The following is a 20,701-nucleotide window of genomic DNA, read 5'->3' as shown; positions in this document are numbered from 1 at the left end:
ATGCAGTAATGCCAGGGCCTCCGCTGTAAGGACATCTGTCTCCCTGAACTCCTTATAGAAAGCAAAGATGACCTTGCCATCGTGATCACGGAGCAAGCCACCCCCCGCACCTTGGCCACGACTAACACTTGCGTCTGTGTTCAGCTTCATGAACTGGAATGGTGGTCGCTTCCATGAGACGGCCAAGTATTGAACTTTTTTACTGCACGGGGTAGCCAGTGTTCTCCATGGATCTTCCGGATCCCCTCTGAAGTGAGTCGTCCGAAGAACCTTCACCTGGCCTAACTATACCACAAGACTTTCCACCATGCAAATAACATCTCGAGCATCAACATCTCGAGCATCAAAGGCCACCCCTTCGAACCTTGCTTTATTACGGTCTTTCCATAACGACCACAAAATTAAGCAAGGAAGTGTCACCCTAATATGATCCTGCACCACACACGATGACGAGCCAAACCATGCCAAGCACATAGCCGAGACTGAGTGAGAGCTAGAGCTAAGTATCCCAAATTTCTGTTTAAAAAGATTCCACACCTCCGCCGCAACAAGACTATCGACGAAAAGATGTAACAACGATTCCCCCTGGGCCGAGCAGCACGAGCAACAAGAAGCAAGACTAAGATCCCGATTTTGCAAAATCGAGTCCACTGGGACCATGCCCCGTAGAGCCTTCCATACAAAAAAGGAAATTTTCAAGGGAACAATCGCATTCCAAATACGGCTATCCATTACCGACCTATTTTGTCTCTGTTGAATCGCAACCCAAGCCGATTTGAGGGAAAAGTCACCAGTTGACGAGTCCCCCCAAACCATATAATCCTCTTGATCGGGGAACAATTGGATTTGTTGGACTTGATGTACCACATGGGGAGGCAACCAACTTGCCAACAGCCCCTGAATCCACCCCTCCTCGCCGTAGAACTCCACCAACAACATATGTAGAGGATCTGTAAGTGCCACCATCTTAGCACGGGTCTGATCCGTTAACCAACGGTCGAACCAAAAGTCCACAAACCCCCTACCCAAACACCATCTAATTTTGCTCTCAGCGATCTCATGAATCTTCTCCAATCGAAGCCAAGATAATGACGGTCGACTAACCTTAACCACCATGGGATGCACCCTATTTATGTATTTAGAGTGCATAAATTCAGCCCATATGGATTCCCTCATTTGTAATTTCCACCACAACTTACAGGCAAAGGTCCTGCTCATATCAACGAACGATCGGAAAACCCAAACCCCCTTCGTCAACAGGATAGCAACACTTATCCCAGGACCTCCACCCAATGCCTTTCAACCCTCCGGGTTTATCCCATAGAAAACTATTACAGATTCCCCCCAATTTTTGAATCACAACTTTGAGGGGGCACATTACTTGTAATAAGTACATCGGCATGGAGGATAACACATGACGTAACAGGATCAACTTGCCTCCCGAGAAAAGCAGATGGGAGCTCCAATGAAATAGCCGATCCTGCATCTTTGCTACCAGGCCATCAAATAAATAACAAATAGCTCTTCCTCACGAGATTGGCGCACCTAAGTAGCTGAACGGGAGCACCTGCTGTTGGAATTGGAGCTTTGTCATTACCAACCGCGTTTGATCCTCTGAAGCCCTATTCATGATAATGAACGAACTCTTGCTAGATTAATCCATTGGCCTGAATACGCCCGATACCTACCAAATAGATCTGAGAGCGCATCCAAACAGTTCTCAGAGCACCTGGCAAAAATCAGAATGTCACTGCAAATGCAAGGTAAGGAACCCGACTACCTGCTGAGGCATAAAATCTACTGTCGTTGCGCTAAAATAGACACTGCAACCCCCGACCTAAGAATTGTGCCACTAAAATAAATAAAGCCGACGATAATGGGTCCCCTTGATGAACCCCCTGGAAGATTTAAAGTAGCCCGCCGGAGAGCCATTAACCAGAACCGAAAACTAGTTGTTTGAAAAGGATCAAAAAATTAAATTAACGTTCCTCTCATCAAAACCAAACTGGTGTAGCATGAAAAGAAGGAAACTCCATTCAACCCTGTCGTAAGCCTTTTCCATATCCAATTTCAGTATAAGATTCGGGTGTTTCATTCTCCGATCTAGATCCAGAACCAACTCTTGTGCCATCAAAATATTGTTCGCTATCCCTCTGCCCGGCACAAACCCCATCTGCTAGTTGGAGACCAACCTGGGGAGCAACCGATTGATGCAGTTTGCCAAAATTTTGGATATCAGTTTCGAACTAAAGTTACAAAGGCTAATCGGTCTATACTCTTTCCACTGCGAGGCACCCACTACTTTTGGGATCAGAACTATCGACGTGCTCGTAAACCCTCGAGGCTGTTGCCCACCCTCAAAAAATTCCCGAAACGCATTTAACAAGTCTTCACAAATTATCGTCCAGCAGCTTTGGTAAAAGCCTGCACTAAAGTCATCAGGTCCAGGCTCACTCTCCTGCGACATAGAGAAGACAACCTCCTTTAACTCCTCCATGGATGGTAGATTGTGTAACTCCGAGTTGTCTATCAGGTTCAATTTAGGGACAGGAAAATCCAATTGCGAGGACACTCTTCTTTCTCGATCTGAGGAAAACAAGGTGCTAAAAAATTCTCAGCCGAGGCCTTTATACCCTCCATATCCTTAATCCAGTGCCCCATTATGTCCTTAATTCGAGAAATGAAATTTGAACTCCTCCTTTGTTTAACTACAGAGTGTGAAAAAATTTAGTGTTTGCATCACCCGACTGAATCCATTTGATCGCAGATTTTTGTCGCCAATATTCACACTCAACAACTAGGGCACGAGCGTGAGTCGCTCTAGCCTCCCCCAATCTAGCCTTTGTTAGCTCACCTCGAGCAATTTCGTATTCCACTTCACTTTGATGGAGAAGGACCTCGGCTTCCCTAATTTTTTGGGATATGTTGCCAAAGGAATCCCGATTCCACTGGCGAAGCCTAGCTTTTGTATTACACAACTTGTAGAAGAAATCCCTCATACTTGTGGCACTCACCGGCATCTACCAAGTCTCCTGGACGATTGCTAAGAAATCTGGATGATTCCTCCACACATTAAAAAATCGAAAGGAGGAGGCCGTAGCTTTAATATCTCCACACCTAATCATAAGCGGGGCATGATCTAAATGACCGCGCGACAGGTGAAAGACCTTAGAGCACTGAAATAGCTCATTCCACGCACCATTATTGAGGGCTCTATCCAAATGCTGCCATTCCACACTATTAGTCCAAGTAAACTGCGACCCCTCAAAGCCGACATCCGACAGACCACAATTAAAAACTGCCTCATTAAAATCTTCCATATTCCGAGGGTTGGGCGGGGCACCCCCTGATCGCTCATTAACGTTTGAAATAATATTCAAATCGCCGGCCACCATCCACGGGCCCTGGCACTTAGCAGAAACCACCTCCATTGCCTCCCATAAATGGCGCCTTCTTACCCTTGTGTATTTCACGTATACCGCTGAAAAGTGAAAGGTGAAGCCTGACCACCCAACCTCCATGTGTACCAATTGATCTCCAAATTCATGGAAATGGAGCACCAAGTCATCACACCAAAAAAGCCAAAATTTGCCGCCTAGCACCACCTCAGCCTTCGTAAAATGCAAGAAGTGGCAAATAGCCTCGACCTGCCCTCTTTCCGTCATCGGCTCCAATAGAACCAGCAAATGAATACGATGCTAAGCGCACAAGTTTTTGAGGTATCTTTGAGAGTCCTTACATGCGATCCCTCGCACGTTCCAAACCAGAAAACTAATCTGATTTATCATTAGAGGAGCGACAGGACTTAGCTTGAGATAATAACACGTGAAGTTTTTTGTTGTAGTTAACCAGGTGACCCGCCTTCCTAAATAATCTGTTCAGTAGCTCCACATCCGTAGAGTCGATGACACCCCTGGGAGGCACTTGGTGGTCGTCCAAAAGGCACTTGAAGCGATGTTCTTGTTAATCTTGGTCCCTATCTTTTGTTGTTTACAAAATAATTGGATGATACTAATATCTCTTCAAGAAACTCTTTCAATTATGAAGCAAACCTGATTCAAAGAACAAGAGCAACTGAAAGAGATAAAGGAAGTTGAAAGCTATCGGACGCTCGTGAAGACTTTACCAGATGTCCGATAAACATTGCAGCACTTCGGACGAGTGAAGAACTCCATCACCGGACGTCCGAAGGAATTAAGAAATTTCTTCTAGCTCACCCGGCTTCAAAAAGACACATATGCCCTCAAATACTCAATCCGTTGTCAATTTTACCCTTGTGCTACCAAATATTTGATAAGTACCTTATGTGCACTGCGTTTTATGGCTATTTCATGAAGTTTTTAACCATTTTTGTGATAAAATCAAGAGTAAAAGTTGATATTGTCCTAAAAATTGATGTTTGAGTATTGTTGATCTATGTTAGAATTTTTGTCTTGTTTTACTTGTTTGGTTGGTTGTTTGTAGGAAAAGGGCAAAAGATTTGAAAGGAAATAATCTCCATGTTAAGCGGAAAAACCAAGAAGCATTTAAGTGTGAAAATGGTGATGAGGCAGAGGAATGAAAGCAGTTGAGGCTGAACCAATTTGTAGAACAGTTTATGGGCAAAATGGTTTCTCAACTTTTGCTCAAAAACTTTGCACAGGAACTGGCCATGAAAACGGCCTTACTCGAGGCGGTTTCTGCCCTGATCTGGTCAGCCAAAATTTTTTTGCAAGTTGCACAAGTTGATTCTTTTTGGATTTTTCAAAAAAAAAAAAAGATTCCTTATGGATCATACTTTCTTGCTTTTGTTTGGAGATATGATGGGATATTTTGGTGGCTGGAAGAAGAAGATCAAACATCCTCAAAATAACTTTTGTCGTTTCAATCCTTGGAAATTCTGTTCAAGTGCCACTAAATTGGATTTTTGAAGGCACATTTTTTTTGTATTCACATGGAAGAAATGACTATCTTTTGTCTTGTAAAGAGTAAGGAAAGGCTATAAATAGGAGAAATACTTAGAATAGAAGGAGTTAGCTAGTTAGATAGTTAGACCTACTGTTAATCTAGAAGAGAATTCTCTCTTTAGGAGAGAACTTGTAGAGAAACTAGGAGAAAAATATCTCATTGCACAAGCTTGGTGGATTAATAGAAGATCTTGGGAGTTTTGTTCAACTTTTCGCTAAGCTTTTCTCAACTGTCTTCTCTTATCTTGCTAAAATATGGATTATTGCAATGAATCCTTGTGTTTTATTGCTTCAATTTACATGTTGAACTAAGTGCTTCATCTAGAGATAGAGGAAATTAGTGGATCTATGAATATGCGCGTTGGATATGGTTTATCTTGCTATATCTTGTACTTGCTTGTCCATTTATTCATGTTTTAACATTTGTAATTGCTTGATGACCAATTATAAATCATCTAGTTGTTGTTAATTAATGAAAGTTGATAACAATAATGGAAAGTGAATAAAGGAAACCTTAGGAGTAGGCACACAAGACTAGTGATACACTTAGGAGAATCTTCTCGTCACATTTCGTGAAATCTATGAACCAGCAATTAGAACTTCACCATGAGAGTACGGGAACCTAATACTAGGAATAACCGATTCATCATGAGAATAAGTCTTGATCAAATTAGGAAATGAGTCCTTAATAAGACAAGAGTTAATAGCAAGAGTTTAATCCAATCACTTGTATTCTTGGCCATTAGTAGGATCTTCACCTTAAAATTAAGTATTTGGTAACTTTTCTTTCAAGCTTTTCATCTATAAGTTGCTTCTCATGTTTTCAATCTTAGTTGAATTAATTGTTTTTTATTGTATTAATTGATGTTTGTCTAAATAATAGAGCAAGTAAAGAACCTAGTAATTGATTCAAACTCCTTGTGTGGATCCTTACACGTAGTGGCCCGCATACTTGTAGAAACGATTGAACATAATACATTAAATGAGTATATTTTGTAAAAGTATCTTATGTAATTCATAATTTTTTGTTAACAATACCTTGTTCTACATTAATTCTTAATTCAAACAAAAACTAAATATTTAGAAAAATGCATTAATTTCTTTTTTTCTTTGTTTTTTCTTCTTTAATTTTTCTTGATTCTAAAATAGCATAAGAAATTGCAAAATAATTTATCGATATTTTTTTTTACTAAAAATTGTTATTACTATCATAAACTATCAAAATCAATTTATGTGATTTCTATTTTTTATTTCCAATCAATGCCTCGTCAATGACTTAGTAACTATACTGTAAATAGGGGAAAAAAGCTTATGATGCATCAGTTATTAATAAAAATAAAAATGGAATAAGCTATAGTAAAACAAAAGTTTATTTTGAATATTTACATATTAAGAGAAAATAAAAGGCATTGGTGGCGTTAAAAGATGGCAAACCCCCTATTTGGACCACAAGCATTTAAAAAGGAAAAAGAAAAGGAATCTACACAAAATCGTTCTTTAGGATCAAATGCTAAAAGTCACGACCTTCTCAAGATGGCTATAGACTCCCATCCCAAACTACTTACGGCCTGCACATAAATATGGAAGCATCAATTGGTGCAATGTATAATGTCATAACTGCAAATGGAGAGCTAACATAATTTATTGAACAAGCTAAATATTCCTGCACTGAAATCGGCATCATCGACTGAGTTTGTCAATTAACATAAAAATTAAGTATTCAAATTCAATATCGTGATACATCAGGGATTTAAAAATTGAACTGCCTATAAAATCAATGGCTGCTTGAGATGTTGAATGGCCTATTACAATGTCAAGATCTTTGCTCTTTGGACAGTATGTCTTTTTCCAGATTTGCCTACCCCTCTTCCTACACTAGTCATAATCAATCTTGTTAAGGCGTTCATCCAACAGTTCAGACTGTTAGGGTACTCTTATCCCACTATAAGTTTTAAAACCTTATTATCCTATTTTCACAAGTGCATGGTTTGTTTATTGACTATAGTGACAACAGGTATTGATCCTACAAGGACTTAGGATGTGAAAATCACTTGAGTTTAATTACTTGCTCTATTATCTAGATAATAAAAGTTTAAGAAATTTAAAACAAATAAAATTAACTAAGCGGTAAAACCGGTCATGGAAGATGTTAGTTTAAGTGGTACAATCAACCATATAGCACAAGTAATAAATATAAAACCAACTATTAGGTGGTAAAACCAACTATGTAGGTTGTAGTTTGCAACATAAGAAATAAAGAACAAGCTAGATTATGATTACTTTAAGATTAAGCAAAAGGGTCCTAGGGATTAGAATCCCTTGTTGTATTAAAATTAGAAGTTAATTAAAATGATTATACTTATACTTCCATGATTTGTCAAGTAATAAATTCCAAATATATGTTATTGCTTTAGTCAATGAACAGTAATTTCTTGAATCATCCTTCATCTATTTTCTAAATAAAAGGTAAGAATCAAGTTAAATAAGTTCAATGAAGTTATTGCATGAATCCAACTAACCATTATTTACTACTTTGGTAAGAATAAGGCTAATGTTTAAGAAATTCGGTCTATTTCAAGGCAACCTTCATTGCTCAACAATTATCAAATCATTCATAGTTAATGGCCAAACAACTATAAAGTATAAGTACAAGTTTTAAAAAAAAAAAATAAATACAAGTTTTTAAACTAACAAATCATAAAAAAGTATAATCATTCTCTAACTACTTCATATCAAAATTACAAGAAGTTCATCCTCACCCTAGGATATAAAAAAGTTTAGTTAGACATCATATTAAGAACATCTAAGCATGAAACAAACTTGTAACACGGCATGACAAATAAGAACAAGAGACAAAATTTAAGAAGAAAAATTCTTATTCAATGTCTTAAAGGTTGAATTCTTGAATTCCTTGACAAGTTAATCTCTCAAATAAGTTTGGTACAAGAGTACTCTTACTTTCCTCTCAAAACTTTTAAACTAACTTTGAACTTCACAATATTAAACTAGAGCTAAAATTACTTCTACCTTTACTTCTACTCCACTTCTCCATACTACAAAATGCTCCAATTAATGAGAAACAAGGGAGTATTTATAGATGTTTTTGGAGGGGAAAATGTACTCATAATGTTGTCATGAAGTTGTTTTTCACTTTTCTTAAACAAGTTTAGTTGGATCTAGCCGAAATTTATCAAAAAAATTAGTCCACAAAATAGTGTGAAACGAGTGCAAGTTGTAAAACAACTTAGAGCAGTAATTTAGGGATCCGTGAAGATGGATTTGTGAGGTGTGTGTTGTAGATCACCTCACAAATCTACCGCTTTCTTAGTTTTGCACTTTTTGGTCAAACTTCAAGTTTGCTTTATTTTTGGACTAATTTCAGCAGCAATTTTCTCGATAATAGAAACTAAAATAGCTCTTACACAAAGCATGAAAATTGTATTCGTTTGAGCTACCTTTCCAATGCATCAACAATCATATCATTTGGATTCTGTAGCCTTGTAAATAACCAAAATACCCCTAATTGATCAATCCTACTATTTCAACTTTTGACAGAAATTTTTTTTGATTATGTTTCAACTTTTTGACCAGGAAAATCGATGAACTGGATTTCGATTTCTTCATAAGAATTGTAGAGTTATGTCTTGACTTTAAAATAGTTTAAGAATCACCTCAATGCAATACTTGTAACTCAAGATATAACCAAAATATCAAAATGTGTCAAAACTGTCCAACATTTCTTGATTTGAATCGGTTCACAAAACACTAAAACTTACATAAATAACACAAATTTGCACATTGACCCACACTTTTGCATGTTTTGCTTAAGAAACAGTACTTGTATGAAAAGTAACTTACAAAGGTACTCAATTCTTCTATTTTAACTTAAAATACACCAAAAATTTACCCTAAAATCTAACTAAAAGTAGGTAAAATAAATGCTAATCACATACCGTTCATCCTCTCAAAGCGAAAGACATTCTTCCTACATTGCTCATAATTGTGTGATGAATTCCCAAAATATCAAAAACCTAAGAAAAATGTATCTTTAAAACACAAAACAACCCAAAAATGACAGAATATATTTGATACAAAATATAGTAAACCCTCTATAATTTAATATTTGATAAATTAATAACCTCTATTAAATAATAAAATTTTCTAGTCTTGACTTGGGCTAATGAGTTAAATTAATAATTTGTATAAAATAATAAGATAATAATTTTTCTGAAAACCTTATATAATCCTTTGGTTCTAATTATATCATAAATTAATAATTCACTAAAAGTGCATATCATATTTTTCTAAAATATAATTCTATTTTTTTTGTTGTTTCATGAAATTTAAATCTATCTAAATCTCATTCCTAACTTTTCTTATTGCATCTAAAAATTTTGGACTTGAATTAAATTATACTTGTAAATCAAGTAGATATATAGTGGTTTATATTTCTTCGACTTTTAGCCTCCTTTTATTAATATAATAATTCATGTTTTTATAAAATAAAAGAAAACTTTAGTTGATCAAATGAGTGTTTCTTTGAATGTGAGCACTAATTTATCAATTAATTAATATCTCTTTAAATTAATTGAATTTATATGGTCCTAAGGTTATTAATTTATAAAGGTACCACTGTAGATATTAATTAGGAAAGAAAACTAAAATGACAGTCCAATTTACATGAAGTGGCAATTCTGCAGATATTATAGTTACCTTCCTAAGAAGTGCATGAGTAGCAGAAAGAATGATTTAGTAGAAAATTTCACATTCATCAGGTTGTTGAATGCAAAGCTTTAAATTTAAATGAAGCATATGCCTGGATCCAGGTTCAGCTGAAAGCACCCTGTCCAATGGAACTATCAAGTCTTAATGTTTCAAGTTTTATCATGTTTGAATTACTTGTTAATTATATCAACTTTCGGCCATGCAACGTTCAAGTTGTGACCGCAGCAGTTTATGTAATAAACTATATGATTTATTCTTTGATGGAAAAGGCGCAGATTAGGCTCACATGATGACTGCCTTTGTGCCAAATGTGCTTCAATTTTATGCTATGTGTTTTCTTCAGTTGAGGTTATTTACTAAATTTGGGTATTGCAAATTAGTCGAAATATCCAGTAGGCTCTCAAGAAACAAGTTTAAGAGGGGCTACTCAATTTGTGAGGATAGTCAGTTAAAATTTGCCTCATTATTTTCCTCCAAATGTAAATGTATCTAAAACATAACGAGAGGGAGAGAATTGCGGGCTAAGTCTCCCGATGTAACTCTTAACAATCAAGTTAATTTGGGTATAACAGATCAAGAATTTGACAGTTTGAGTGAGATACTTAAATGAAGGTTGATGAGGTTATTTATAGAGGAAAGACAGACAAATAGTGATTGATAGATCACTTGTTCTGAAATTCTGATAGAGCGCCGAGGACGTGTCTCAGTCAATCTTTTCTTCCAAATAGCAAAGGGAGGGATTGAAAAATAGTCAAGTAGCTACTGAAGGTCCTTCTTGGGCCTCGGTGTTCCCGATAATGGTGGAGCTAGGACCTTAGGCCAGAGGGGCAAAATTTGTGCGGTAAAATATTTCTACACATATTGTTTGGATATTAATTTTTTAAATATTATTTTACTTGCATCGTAAATTCATTTTTAACCATCTTTTTGTACTCACAATCATCTTTTTCTAAATATAATTTTTTTTAAATATTTTCTAGTAGAAGAGAGTGAGATTTAAAAAGTCAAGAGAGGACAGGGAAATTAGAAATCAAGACCTCTAATTCCTGAAATCTCAGCATTTCACCTTTTTAATTCACACACATCACATAAAAAAAATGCTATAGCATTATTCTAAACAATTTTTTCAAATAATCTCCTATTTTGGCATTAATAATTAATATTCACAATTGTCTTTGATGAGTAGTCATGTTTTGAAAAGAATAAATTGTTATGCAAATTAACTCATACAAGCGTGTTACAAAAAGAAATTGAATTGATCTTTCCTACACTAACAATGCATATACACTGTCAATGTTGGACGAATGACAACTATATAATACCTGAATTTGAAATTCAATTTTTGCACATATGTCATGGATCCAACGATGATAATATATACACTATAGTGCATATAAGATTTATTCAAAAAATGCATGTAATAGTTAATTGAATATACTAAATCACCAGTAATTAAAGTACAGCTTATTCATTTTTAAATCAGCTAATAAAGTGAAAGGCCTAAAAAAGAAGAATAATATGATGTATCTTGAAAGGCTTATTTGTTTTTTTTTTTTTGGTCAAACTTCAACTGCATTATATAATGAAAGGCTTATTTGTTGATTTGGGAAAAATACACTTTTCATCCCCAATGTTTAAGGTGTTAACCAATTTCATCCCTGAAGTTTCATTCCAAAAATATTTCATCCTCATAGTTTTATAATTTTGACCAATTTTGTCCCTAAAGTTTATGTAGAACACATTTCATCCTCATAGTTTCATAATTTCTACCAATTGAGGACAATTAAATGATTGTTAACCAATTTGGACATAATATCATCACATGTCCCATTAGTAATTGTATTGTTAATACTTAATTTGGTTATTGATTAAATTACAGAAATAACAAGTGTTTTTGGATATGAAACTATCTCTTTGTTTTTTAAAATTATGATATGATGTATTTAAGATAAAACAAATAGATTGAAAGATAAATAGATGATTGAAAAACGTGTACATGATGCAACTATTGGTGCAAAATACACGGCAACGAAATAAAATTTTGCAAATAAATGACAATCCAAACCATTCTTTCTTTCACATTAATATTTTTCTCCAATTAGTTGTAATGGAGTTGTTCAACATTTTTTTCCAATTGGTTATAGTGGGGTTGTTTGTCTTCCACGACTTCATTTTGTTTGTTTGTTTGTTTGATTATGATTAAGAAGAGAGTAATGGTGGCTAAAAATTTCTTAGGTTTTTTTTCTGGTACTAAAATGAGAAAGTAAATTAAGAAAAGATTTTTAACCTTTTGTTGATCTAATGTTTTTTTTCACTAATGGGCATGCTGTGGTCAAGTGACAATAGTCTATTTAAAATCATTGACAATCCATCAATTGTCCTCAATTAGCCAAATCTATTAAACTATGAGGATGAAATGTGTCCATGTGAAATTTTAAGGATGAAATTAGTTAAAATTATAAAATTACAAGGATAAAATATATTTTGCATGAATTTTAGGGACGAAATTGGTTAACACCTTAAACATTAAGGATGAAAAGTGCATTTTTCCCTTGTTGATTTTCTCGGAGAAGTCTTTAGTTTGGATTTAGCTTCTTGTTACTCAATCCATCTTTGCTAGTTGGAATTGGAATTAGAAGTTATACTTCAGAAGACATTACTTTTTGTTCTCTTAATTATTCATTGATTTTCTCCTAGATACAAGTTACATGATCACATTAATTAATGATTTCGGATTAGCTTCGTAGTATTATATTGAAAGTACCAAACCAAATTGCGAAATGTCTATGCGACTACTGTGGTAGCTCAATGCTTCTTCTCATCTTTTCTCTCTTTTTCCTTTCTATCCTTCAGTTTGTTTCTGCTTGCCAACCAGCCCCCCCTCCGCCAATTCGTCAAACACATCACCAATGCAATCACAATGGAGTGGAAGAGTCAGGAAATGGTAGTCGGGAAAAGAATTAGGAAAGGCCTAAAATTCAGGAAAGGTTAGAAGAATGGCGGAAGGTGGAGGGGACATGAAGTCGCGTTTGATTAGTTAGTGACAGAATTGAGAGGGGGGAAGAAAGCGTTAAAAGGAAGGGGTCATTTGGTAATTCAGTGCTCTTTCGCATTGAAGTCGCGCTATAAGACTTGCACAGAAAAGTATAATTCAAGGGAAAAAAAAAGAAAAAGAAAAACTATCTATAGCTTTTGAATCTGAACATCATTTCCTTACATATATACATACATATATATATATATATATATATATATCTTCTCAAATAAAAGCTTTAAATTACAGTTCTTTATTAAAAATAATATCAATAATTAATATGCAAGATGTACGATAGATACAAAAGCGGTAAAGAAAATATGTGTAAAAAGCGCATTAACCGAGATAAGGATACAAGTATAATGATAAAAAACTAATATGTGAGCTTCGTAATACACTTTGGAGTAATTGAGTATTCGTTATTAAATAACTAAATACACTTAATTTATTATAGGAATACACACATCACAATTATTGCACCTCCTGCATTTTGATGTTTTTTCAACTTAATTAGAATTTTGCCTGCACGGTCTTTTTTTTATTTATTGTGAATTTATACAAATATAAATAATTTAAATATAAAAATTAACAACATTTCTACATGTTCATTCATATTAATTTTAAAAAATTAATGTATTTTAAATGTTCAATTATTTACTAATTTTTAAAAACTTTTATTTATTGTGAATTTATACAAATACCAATATATATTTACTTTCATATATATATATATAACACTTGAAATCCCTAACATTTGAAATTCCTCTTAAGTCTTAATAAGTACCCCTTGAGTATTTGTTAGCCAAACTGTTCGATCAATTCAGCAAGAACTATGCCTTTTTTATTTTTATTCAATATTAGGTGCATGTTCAAGCTAGAGATAACCTAAACGAAAAGAAGTACAAAAGAACAAAAATTAAACACAATGGATTATTTTGAATTGAGGATTAAATATATCTTCCTGTCAATAAAGCAAGAACAACTTAATTGGTGTAACTCTTTGGTGTCAGTTTAAAGCTACCATTTACCTTTTGTAGGACATTTTTTCCCTTATTCAAGTTTCTATAGAAATGCTTTTAACAACTTTAAATAGTTTCCTACTTGGGAGCTGTATGATTCAAGATAAACATGAAAGTTATTTCGAATCGATATTGAAACCCTTTCCCCCACCCCCACACCTCCCCCCCCAAAAAAGAAGATGTGCAAATGTAAGAGATTTAAAAAAACAGAAACAGTCTGTCTAACGGGTTAATATATATTTCAAGTGCTAGATTTTTAGAACATAAGATTAATTAAGAAAAGCATATAAATACAAGGGAATTAATTAGAGAAATTGTATAAATGTAAGCGAAAGTAGTAATTGTTAATGTGTGTAGATACATGGTAGGTTGAGTGAAATGTAAACGTGTTAACGAGTGGAAAAATCCTTAAAATAAAAAATGAAAGTTAGTGGTATTAGAATAGAGTTCACCTATAAGGGATGAAAAAAAATTTGAAGCTTAGTGGTACTAGAATAGGGTTCACCTATAAAAAGTGACTAAAATATATCTAAGTGATAGATACAAACATGGAAGTCTCTAAAATTAAGGAGATGGAGCATCATTATTTAGTTTGTATTTCACAGGATTTTCCAATAGAATATTAGGAAAAATAACTGAAAAGGAAAAGGCAGGCGTATTCACTACTGATGCTACCATTCATTTGTTTATTGGTCTTAAATTTCAAAATAAAATGGTGAAAATTCTCTTTTTGAATGTGCATATTCCAAAAGCATGTTTTTGGAAATGTGTAACATGTGTTCTAATTACCTTATATGTCACAGATAAATCTAAAAAAAAAAAAAAAAAAGTGAAACAAAAAAATATTTCTAAAAACACCCAAAATATTACCATCCAAGTGGTATGTATACTCTCACAGAGACATGTTATATCACTTATAATTGAACCAACCCGAAATGCTTGAAAAAAAGAAAGAAAGAAGAGCATCATAATACACAGTAGCCAGAGCAGAGTTAGTTCTTCTAGGATCAATTTATACTACCCCTCTTCTAGGATCTTGAAAAGTCTGGCTTAGGAGACAATTGATCAGAATTTATCCTTCCTTTTGCAACCTTTAGCTTGAAAAGAACAATAAAAAAAAAAAAAGCCATGCCCTCTATGAACTGTATAGAAGTTCTTGTCAAAGGCATCAAGCAACTTGCCTGTTGTTTTTCACGTTCAATATTAAGGCAGGACGGCCACTGCCCCTTAAAAAATTTTGGTCAATACATGTGGTGGCAGCTACTACTTCCTGGAAGAGAGCCCGCAACCAGAGAGAAGATTCCAGCTAGCATTGCCGTGTGCCAATAAACTAGTATTCTATTCGAAGGTTACAGCTGGTTGGTAACATATTTTTCGAGGATATTGGGTACGTTTGAGTCAAATAATTTGTTGTAGAATTATCATTTTATTTGTATCGATTTTTTTTTTAGATGTGTGGTATCTATTAATTTCAAATTTATATTCTTGTGTGTCATGTTTGTATGATTTATTTTTTGTTATTAATGCAAATTTATTGAATAAAGTGATCTTTTATATCACAAACAAGTCTTAAAACTTGGTACGAAACATGTACATCAGTACATCCCTAATGTTGTATAAGTTTATTTTTGATTGATTATACAACAAATTGCTACGAAAAACACTTCTAAAGTAAGATTAGAATTTTAATTTTCATCTTTATACTAGAAATTACTAGTAATTCAGTCCATTTTCCATGGTACTTATGCATGCACTTCACTTTATTAACAAATGAATTCTTAAAAGCTTTTTTTTTTTTTTTTGTTTCCTAAGTTGAATGTAATTCAAGACTTATATAATAAGCTCACAAAATAGAGAAAATGGCATAAAGAGTCATTGCACTATTAATTTTTGATCTAAAGGGAGACTCCAAACCTTATAAGGAGAAGAAAGAAAGAAAAAAAAAAATTCTCTGATTTAGTTACCAAACATTTACACTTTTTGGTCAAAAGAAGTGTGTTTTAATCATTTGAATGACAATTTTGGCTAAATTAAAAAGTTGGGTGGCTAAAACAAAGAACTACAAATGCTAGTTTAGTAATATTTTACATCATTTGCTCCACGAACAAAATTTCTTCAGTTTGAACTGTAGGGGCTATATTAAAACAATTTAAAGACAAAAGGGGCAATTGAGCAATTTTTCTAATTTCTTCAAGACTAATGCGAGAAATTCCTCGAAGTCAACGATCTCAGCTCTTTTTTCCTGAACCCAAATCAGAGTATCATTTCTGCTTTGCAATCATTGAGACTGAAAATACCAACCATCCATCTTGCAACCATAATTTGATTCTGGGGGCCGATTTTGATTTTGAGTTCCATTTTCAGCTTTCATTGAATTCTTCTTTTGATCAAACTTTTCCCTCTGGATTTCCTTATTTTCCACCATCAACAAGGCGGAAAAATGCCTGTAGCGGAGCTTTTTCTGTCACCACTTTTGCAGGTACTGTTTGACAAGCTAGCCTATCCCGTGTTGCAGAGCTTTGCCAGGCAACAAGGAATCCGGGCTCAGCTCAAGAAATGGAGCAAAACACTGGAGCTGATTCAAAATGTGATCCTTGATGCTGAGGATAAGCAGATAACTGATCGACGAATAAATGTCTGGCTGGAATCTTTACGGGATTTGGCTTATGACTTGGATGACATCGTTGATGAGATTACAACTGAAGCTTTTCGCCAGAAGTTGATGGAACCAGATCACTCTAGAAGAAGTAAGATCTTGAAACTTATTCCTACTTGTCAGAGCTTCACTCCTCATTCTATCAAGTTCAATGCAAGAATTCAATCAAGAATAAAAACCATATCTGCTCAGTTAGATGAACTTGCGAAGCAAAAGAATGACTTGAACTTAGTTCAGCATGCTGACAATGGAGGGATATCGGGTAGATCTGTGGTAAGACATCCAACTACTTCTTTGAATGAATCCCATGTTTATGGTAGGGAAAGAGAAAGAGAAGAAATCTTAAATATGTTGCTAATGACCAATGAGACGTGTAAAGATGATGTTTGTGTGATTCCAATTGTTGGTATGGGTGGAATTGGCAAGACAACTCTTTCTCAGCTTGTTTATAATGATGAGAGAGTCAACGATTTCTTTGATCTTAAGGCCTGGGTGTGTGTTTCTGAAGAGTTTGATGTGCTTGCTATAACTCAGACAATTTTTGAGTCTGTGACAAAAGTGGGCAGCGAATCGAAGAACTTGAATATGCTTCAGGTGAGTTTGCATGACAAACTTTCTAAGGAAAAATTCCTTATTGTTTTGGATGATGTTTGGAATGAGGTTTATGAAAGTTGGGATCTTTTGAGTCGCCCTTTTCAAGTTGGACTTCCTGGCAGTAGAGTCATTGTCACAACGCGCAACAATAATGTCGCATCGATGGTGGGATCTGTTCCAGGTTACCATGTGGGGCGGTTGACTAATGATGATTGTGTTTCTCTGCTAGCTCAACATGCACGGAGAGATTTTGAAGAACACCCAAAACTGAAAGGATTAGGTGAGGATTTGGCGAAAAAGTGTGGAGGCTTGCCTTTGGCAGCAAAGGCACTTGGAGGTATCTTGCGCTCTAAAATGAGTCCTGAAGAGTGGAAAGAGGTATTGGATAGCAAGATATGGGATTTACCTAATGAAGGCAACATTCTGCCGGTGCTCAGATTAAGTTACTATCATCTCCCTCCCCATCTGAAGCAATTGTTTGCATATTGTTCTGTATTTCCAAAAGACTATGAGTTTGACAAGCTCGAACTGGTTTTGCTGTGGATGGGGGAAGGTTTTCTGCAGCAACCAAAGGGGAAGAAAAGAATGGAAGAGCAGGGGTTTGACTGTTTCAATGAGCTAGTGTCTAGATCATTCTTCCAACGGTTAAGCGGCTCTCAATCAAGTTTTGTCATGCATGATCTCATCAATGATTTGGCACAGTTTGTTGCTGGGGGAACTTGCCATAGGCTAGATGATAAAGTTGAGATATATGAGTGGCACAAAGTTTCTGAACATACTCGCCATGCTTCATTTCTTCGTCATGAATATGAAGTCTTCAACAAATTCCAGGCTTTGTACAAAGTTCGAGGCTTACGAACGTTCATACCAATGCCAGTTCAAAATGTGCATGTCTGGCCACCTTTCTATCTATCAAATAGAATTTTACTCGACTTATTGCCTGAGTTACACAGCTTAAGAGTTTTATCTTTGAGCGGCTATTCAATAAGTGAGCTACCAAGCCCCATATGCAGCTTGATACATCTGAGATATCTTAATCTTTCTGGTACTTCAGTTACATCATTGCCTGAGTCTCTGAGCAACCTTTACAATTTACAGACGTTATCCTTGCGAAACTGCCGCTTTATCTCTAAGCTGTCAGAAACTCTGGGAGATTTGATAAACCTTCGGCATCTGGACAATGCTAATACAGAGCAACTGAAAGAAATGCCCATGGGAATTGGTAAATTGACAAGCCTGCAGACTTTACCTAAGATTGTTTTGGGCAAAGCTTGTGGATTGCGACTAAGTGAGCTGAAGAATCTTTCGCTTTTGCGAGGGACGCTCAGCATTGAAGGACTGCAAAATGTAGTGGATATTCAAGAAGCACAGGAGGCTTGTTTAAAGAACAAGCCAGACCTAGAGGAGGTGCAGCTGATCTGGAGCAACAAAACTGATAATTCTTGTGATGCAGATGTGCTCGATATGCTACAACCTCACAGACACTTTAAAAAGCTTAAGATTGATTTCTATGGAGGCAGGAAATTTCCAACTTGGATTGGTGATCCATTATTTGATAAATTGGAGAGCATCAGCCTCAGCAATTGTGTTAATTGCACATCTCTACCACATCTCGGACAGCTGCGCGAGCTCAAACACCTGCGCATAGGAGGCATGCTTGGTATTAAACGCATTGGCATTGAGTTTTTCATGGGCAATTATCCTCTTGAACCTGCATTTCCATCTCTGGAGACTCTGAGGTTTGAGTGCATGCCTGACTGGGAGGAATGGTCTTGGAATGATGGTGAAATGCAATTCCCTCACCTTCATCAGCTTACCATGTTTAAGTGTCCCAAACTAACCAAAATATCACCTTTGCAGCTTCCCCTTCTTCACGAGTTAGATCTTGAAGAGTGCACCAGAGAGGTACTAGACAGTTTCATGGATCTGAATTCGCTAACATACCTAAAGCTTGAGTCAATTACAGGGTTATCATGTCTTCCGAGAGAACTTACACTGTGCTCATCTAAACTTGAAGTCCTTGAGATATGTAACTGCAATGATTTCCTCAAATTGTGGGAAAGTGGAATTGGACTACAAACTCTGACATGCATAAGACGCCTTGTCATTGCAGACTGTGAAAGTCTCGTCTGCTTGGTGGACAATGATCAACAGTTGCCAAGCAATCTCGAAGTCTTGGAACTATTCCGTTGTGCAACTCTATGTTTCCTGCCTCCTGATCTGAGCAGCCTTATGTCTTTGAGGGAGTTGATCATCAAAAATTGCCCAAAACTTATGACCTTTCCAGAGCTTGGTCTCCCGCCTATGCTTAGACGCCTCGAGATACAGGCTTGTAATGCACTGAATGCCCTTCCCAATGGTATCTCTGGTCTTGAAAGGTTGGAGCTCAAGGATTGCTCATCTCTGAGGGCCTGGCCAGCAGGTAACTTCCCAACTAGCTTTAAGAAATTTGTCATAAAAAACTGCGAGCATCTACAACCAGTTTCACAAGAAATGTTTCACCAGAACAGCAGCATGTCTCTGGAGGACCTCAGTATCTTGAACTGGCAAAATATTGGGACTTTAATTCAGTACATGCACAATTTTTCACGTCTTGTTGAACTCTACATATCTAATTGTGATACTTTGGAGTCATTTCCTGATCAAGGCTTGCCCACACCAAATCTGAGGATCCTTTCCGTTGAATATTGTTCAAACCTGAACTCCATACCAGCAGAGATTAACAGAATCTCATCCCTCATATCATTGGAAGTACGTAGTTGCCCAAAGCTTGAGACTTTTCCCAAAGGGGAGTTGCCATCGAGCTTAACTTCACTTCGGGTCTGGGATTCTAGGAAACTCAGACCCCTGGCAGAATGGCACCTTGACAGACTCGCCTCTCTTCAAGAATTCTCCATCTGTGGTGGATTTCCAAAGCTGGTTTCATTTGGTGATGCTGAACATCTCTTTCCTTCATCATTAACTAAATTTTCTATTGCAAGATTTCCAAGTCTGAAATCTGTCTTTAAGGGCCTTAATAGCTTGACCTCCCTGCAACATCTATCTCTTATGAACTGCCCCAAACTTCATGTCTTGCCTTGTCATAAACTACTTGACAGGCTTTGGCATCTTGAAATTAGTGGCTGTCCACAGCTGAGAGATCGGTGTTTGAGGGAAAAAGGTGAGTATTGGCAAAGGATTGCTGACATTCCCTGTGTGGAGATAGATGGCTCTTACGTCTACAAACAGAACCCTGAATGATCAAATTCTTGGCATCATAAATTTCCATTGCTAATAATAGGCTTCTCAGGTCTACTTTATATAGCCTTTTCCATTGCAGCTCTATTTTCTGCTCCACATGTATAATAGGAGTAAGATTTGATGGGTCAAAGAATTGTGCTTGGCAATCATCAGTGGAGAGCACATAGTGCACCTTCTCATTGTTTTGTATCCTACTGTAACTGAAGTATTTAATCATTGGGCATTGCCATGAAATGCATCTAGCTTTTTTTCTCTTTATTTCTGCACTGTGGCACCAATGGCACCAATTTACAGTCACCTTTATTCATTCTAATGTACTTCCAAAGAAAGATACAGTATAATGCCTAGTAATTGGAGACAAGTCTCATTCTACAATGGTGTCTAGCTAGACATTTATGGATAGTATATGTTCTGTGTTTTGATTGTCAAAAATCCGCTTCTTGAGAATAAGATTTTGTTAGCTGCACCTTCTAAGACTCTCTCTCTC

The 20,701-nt window shown here is 35.9% G+C and overlaps 2 protein-coding genes across 2 annotated transcripts; one reads left to right on the top strand and one right to left on the bottom strand.

Annotated features, from left to right (window-relative positions):
* Positions 1 to 3,020: 3,020 nt before the first annotated feature.
* Positions 3,021 to 3,665, bottom strand: LOC140035600 (uncharacterized). The gene has a single exon (XM_072076894.1). The coding sequence runs from the start codon at positions 3,663 to 3,665 to the stop codon at positions 3,021 to 3,023; it is 645 nt and encodes a 214-aa protein (XP_071932995.1).
* Positions 3,666 to 15,823: 12,158 nt separating this feature from the next.
* LOC113727145 (putative disease resistance RPP13-like protein 1) lies at positions 15,824 to 20,472 on the top strand. Its single transcript, XM_027251151.2, has one exon. It carries the CDS (start codon positions 16,165 to 16,167, stop codon positions 20,212 to 20,214), a length of 4,050 nt encoding a protein of 1,349 aa, XP_027106952.1. The 5' UTR covers positions 15,824 to 16,164; the 3' UTR covers positions 20,215 to 20,472.
* The last annotated feature ends 229 nt before the right edge of the window (positions 20,473 to 20,701 follow it).

This window comes from Coffea arabica, chromosome 2c (assembly GCF_036785885.1).
Source record: "Coffea arabica cultivar ET-39 chromosome 2c, Coffea Arabica ET-39 HiFi, whole genome shotgun sequence".
Lineage (NCBI taxonomy): Eukaryota > Viridiplantae > Streptophyta > Magnoliopsida > Gentianales > Rubiaceae > Coffea > Coffea arabica.
This window is presented reverse-complemented; position numbering and strand designations above follow the sequence as displayed.

What these genes read in the sequence shown, in the direction of transcription:
- LOC140035600 (XM_072076894.1), bottom strand. Translation starts at nt 3,665, where the DNA reads ATGACGGAAAGAGGGCAGGTCGAGGCTATTTGCCACTTCTTGCATTTT.
- LOC113727145 (XM_027251151.2), top strand. Translation starts at nt 16,165, where the DNA reads ATGCCTGTAGCGGAGCTTTTTCTGTCACCACTTTTGCAGGTACTGTTT.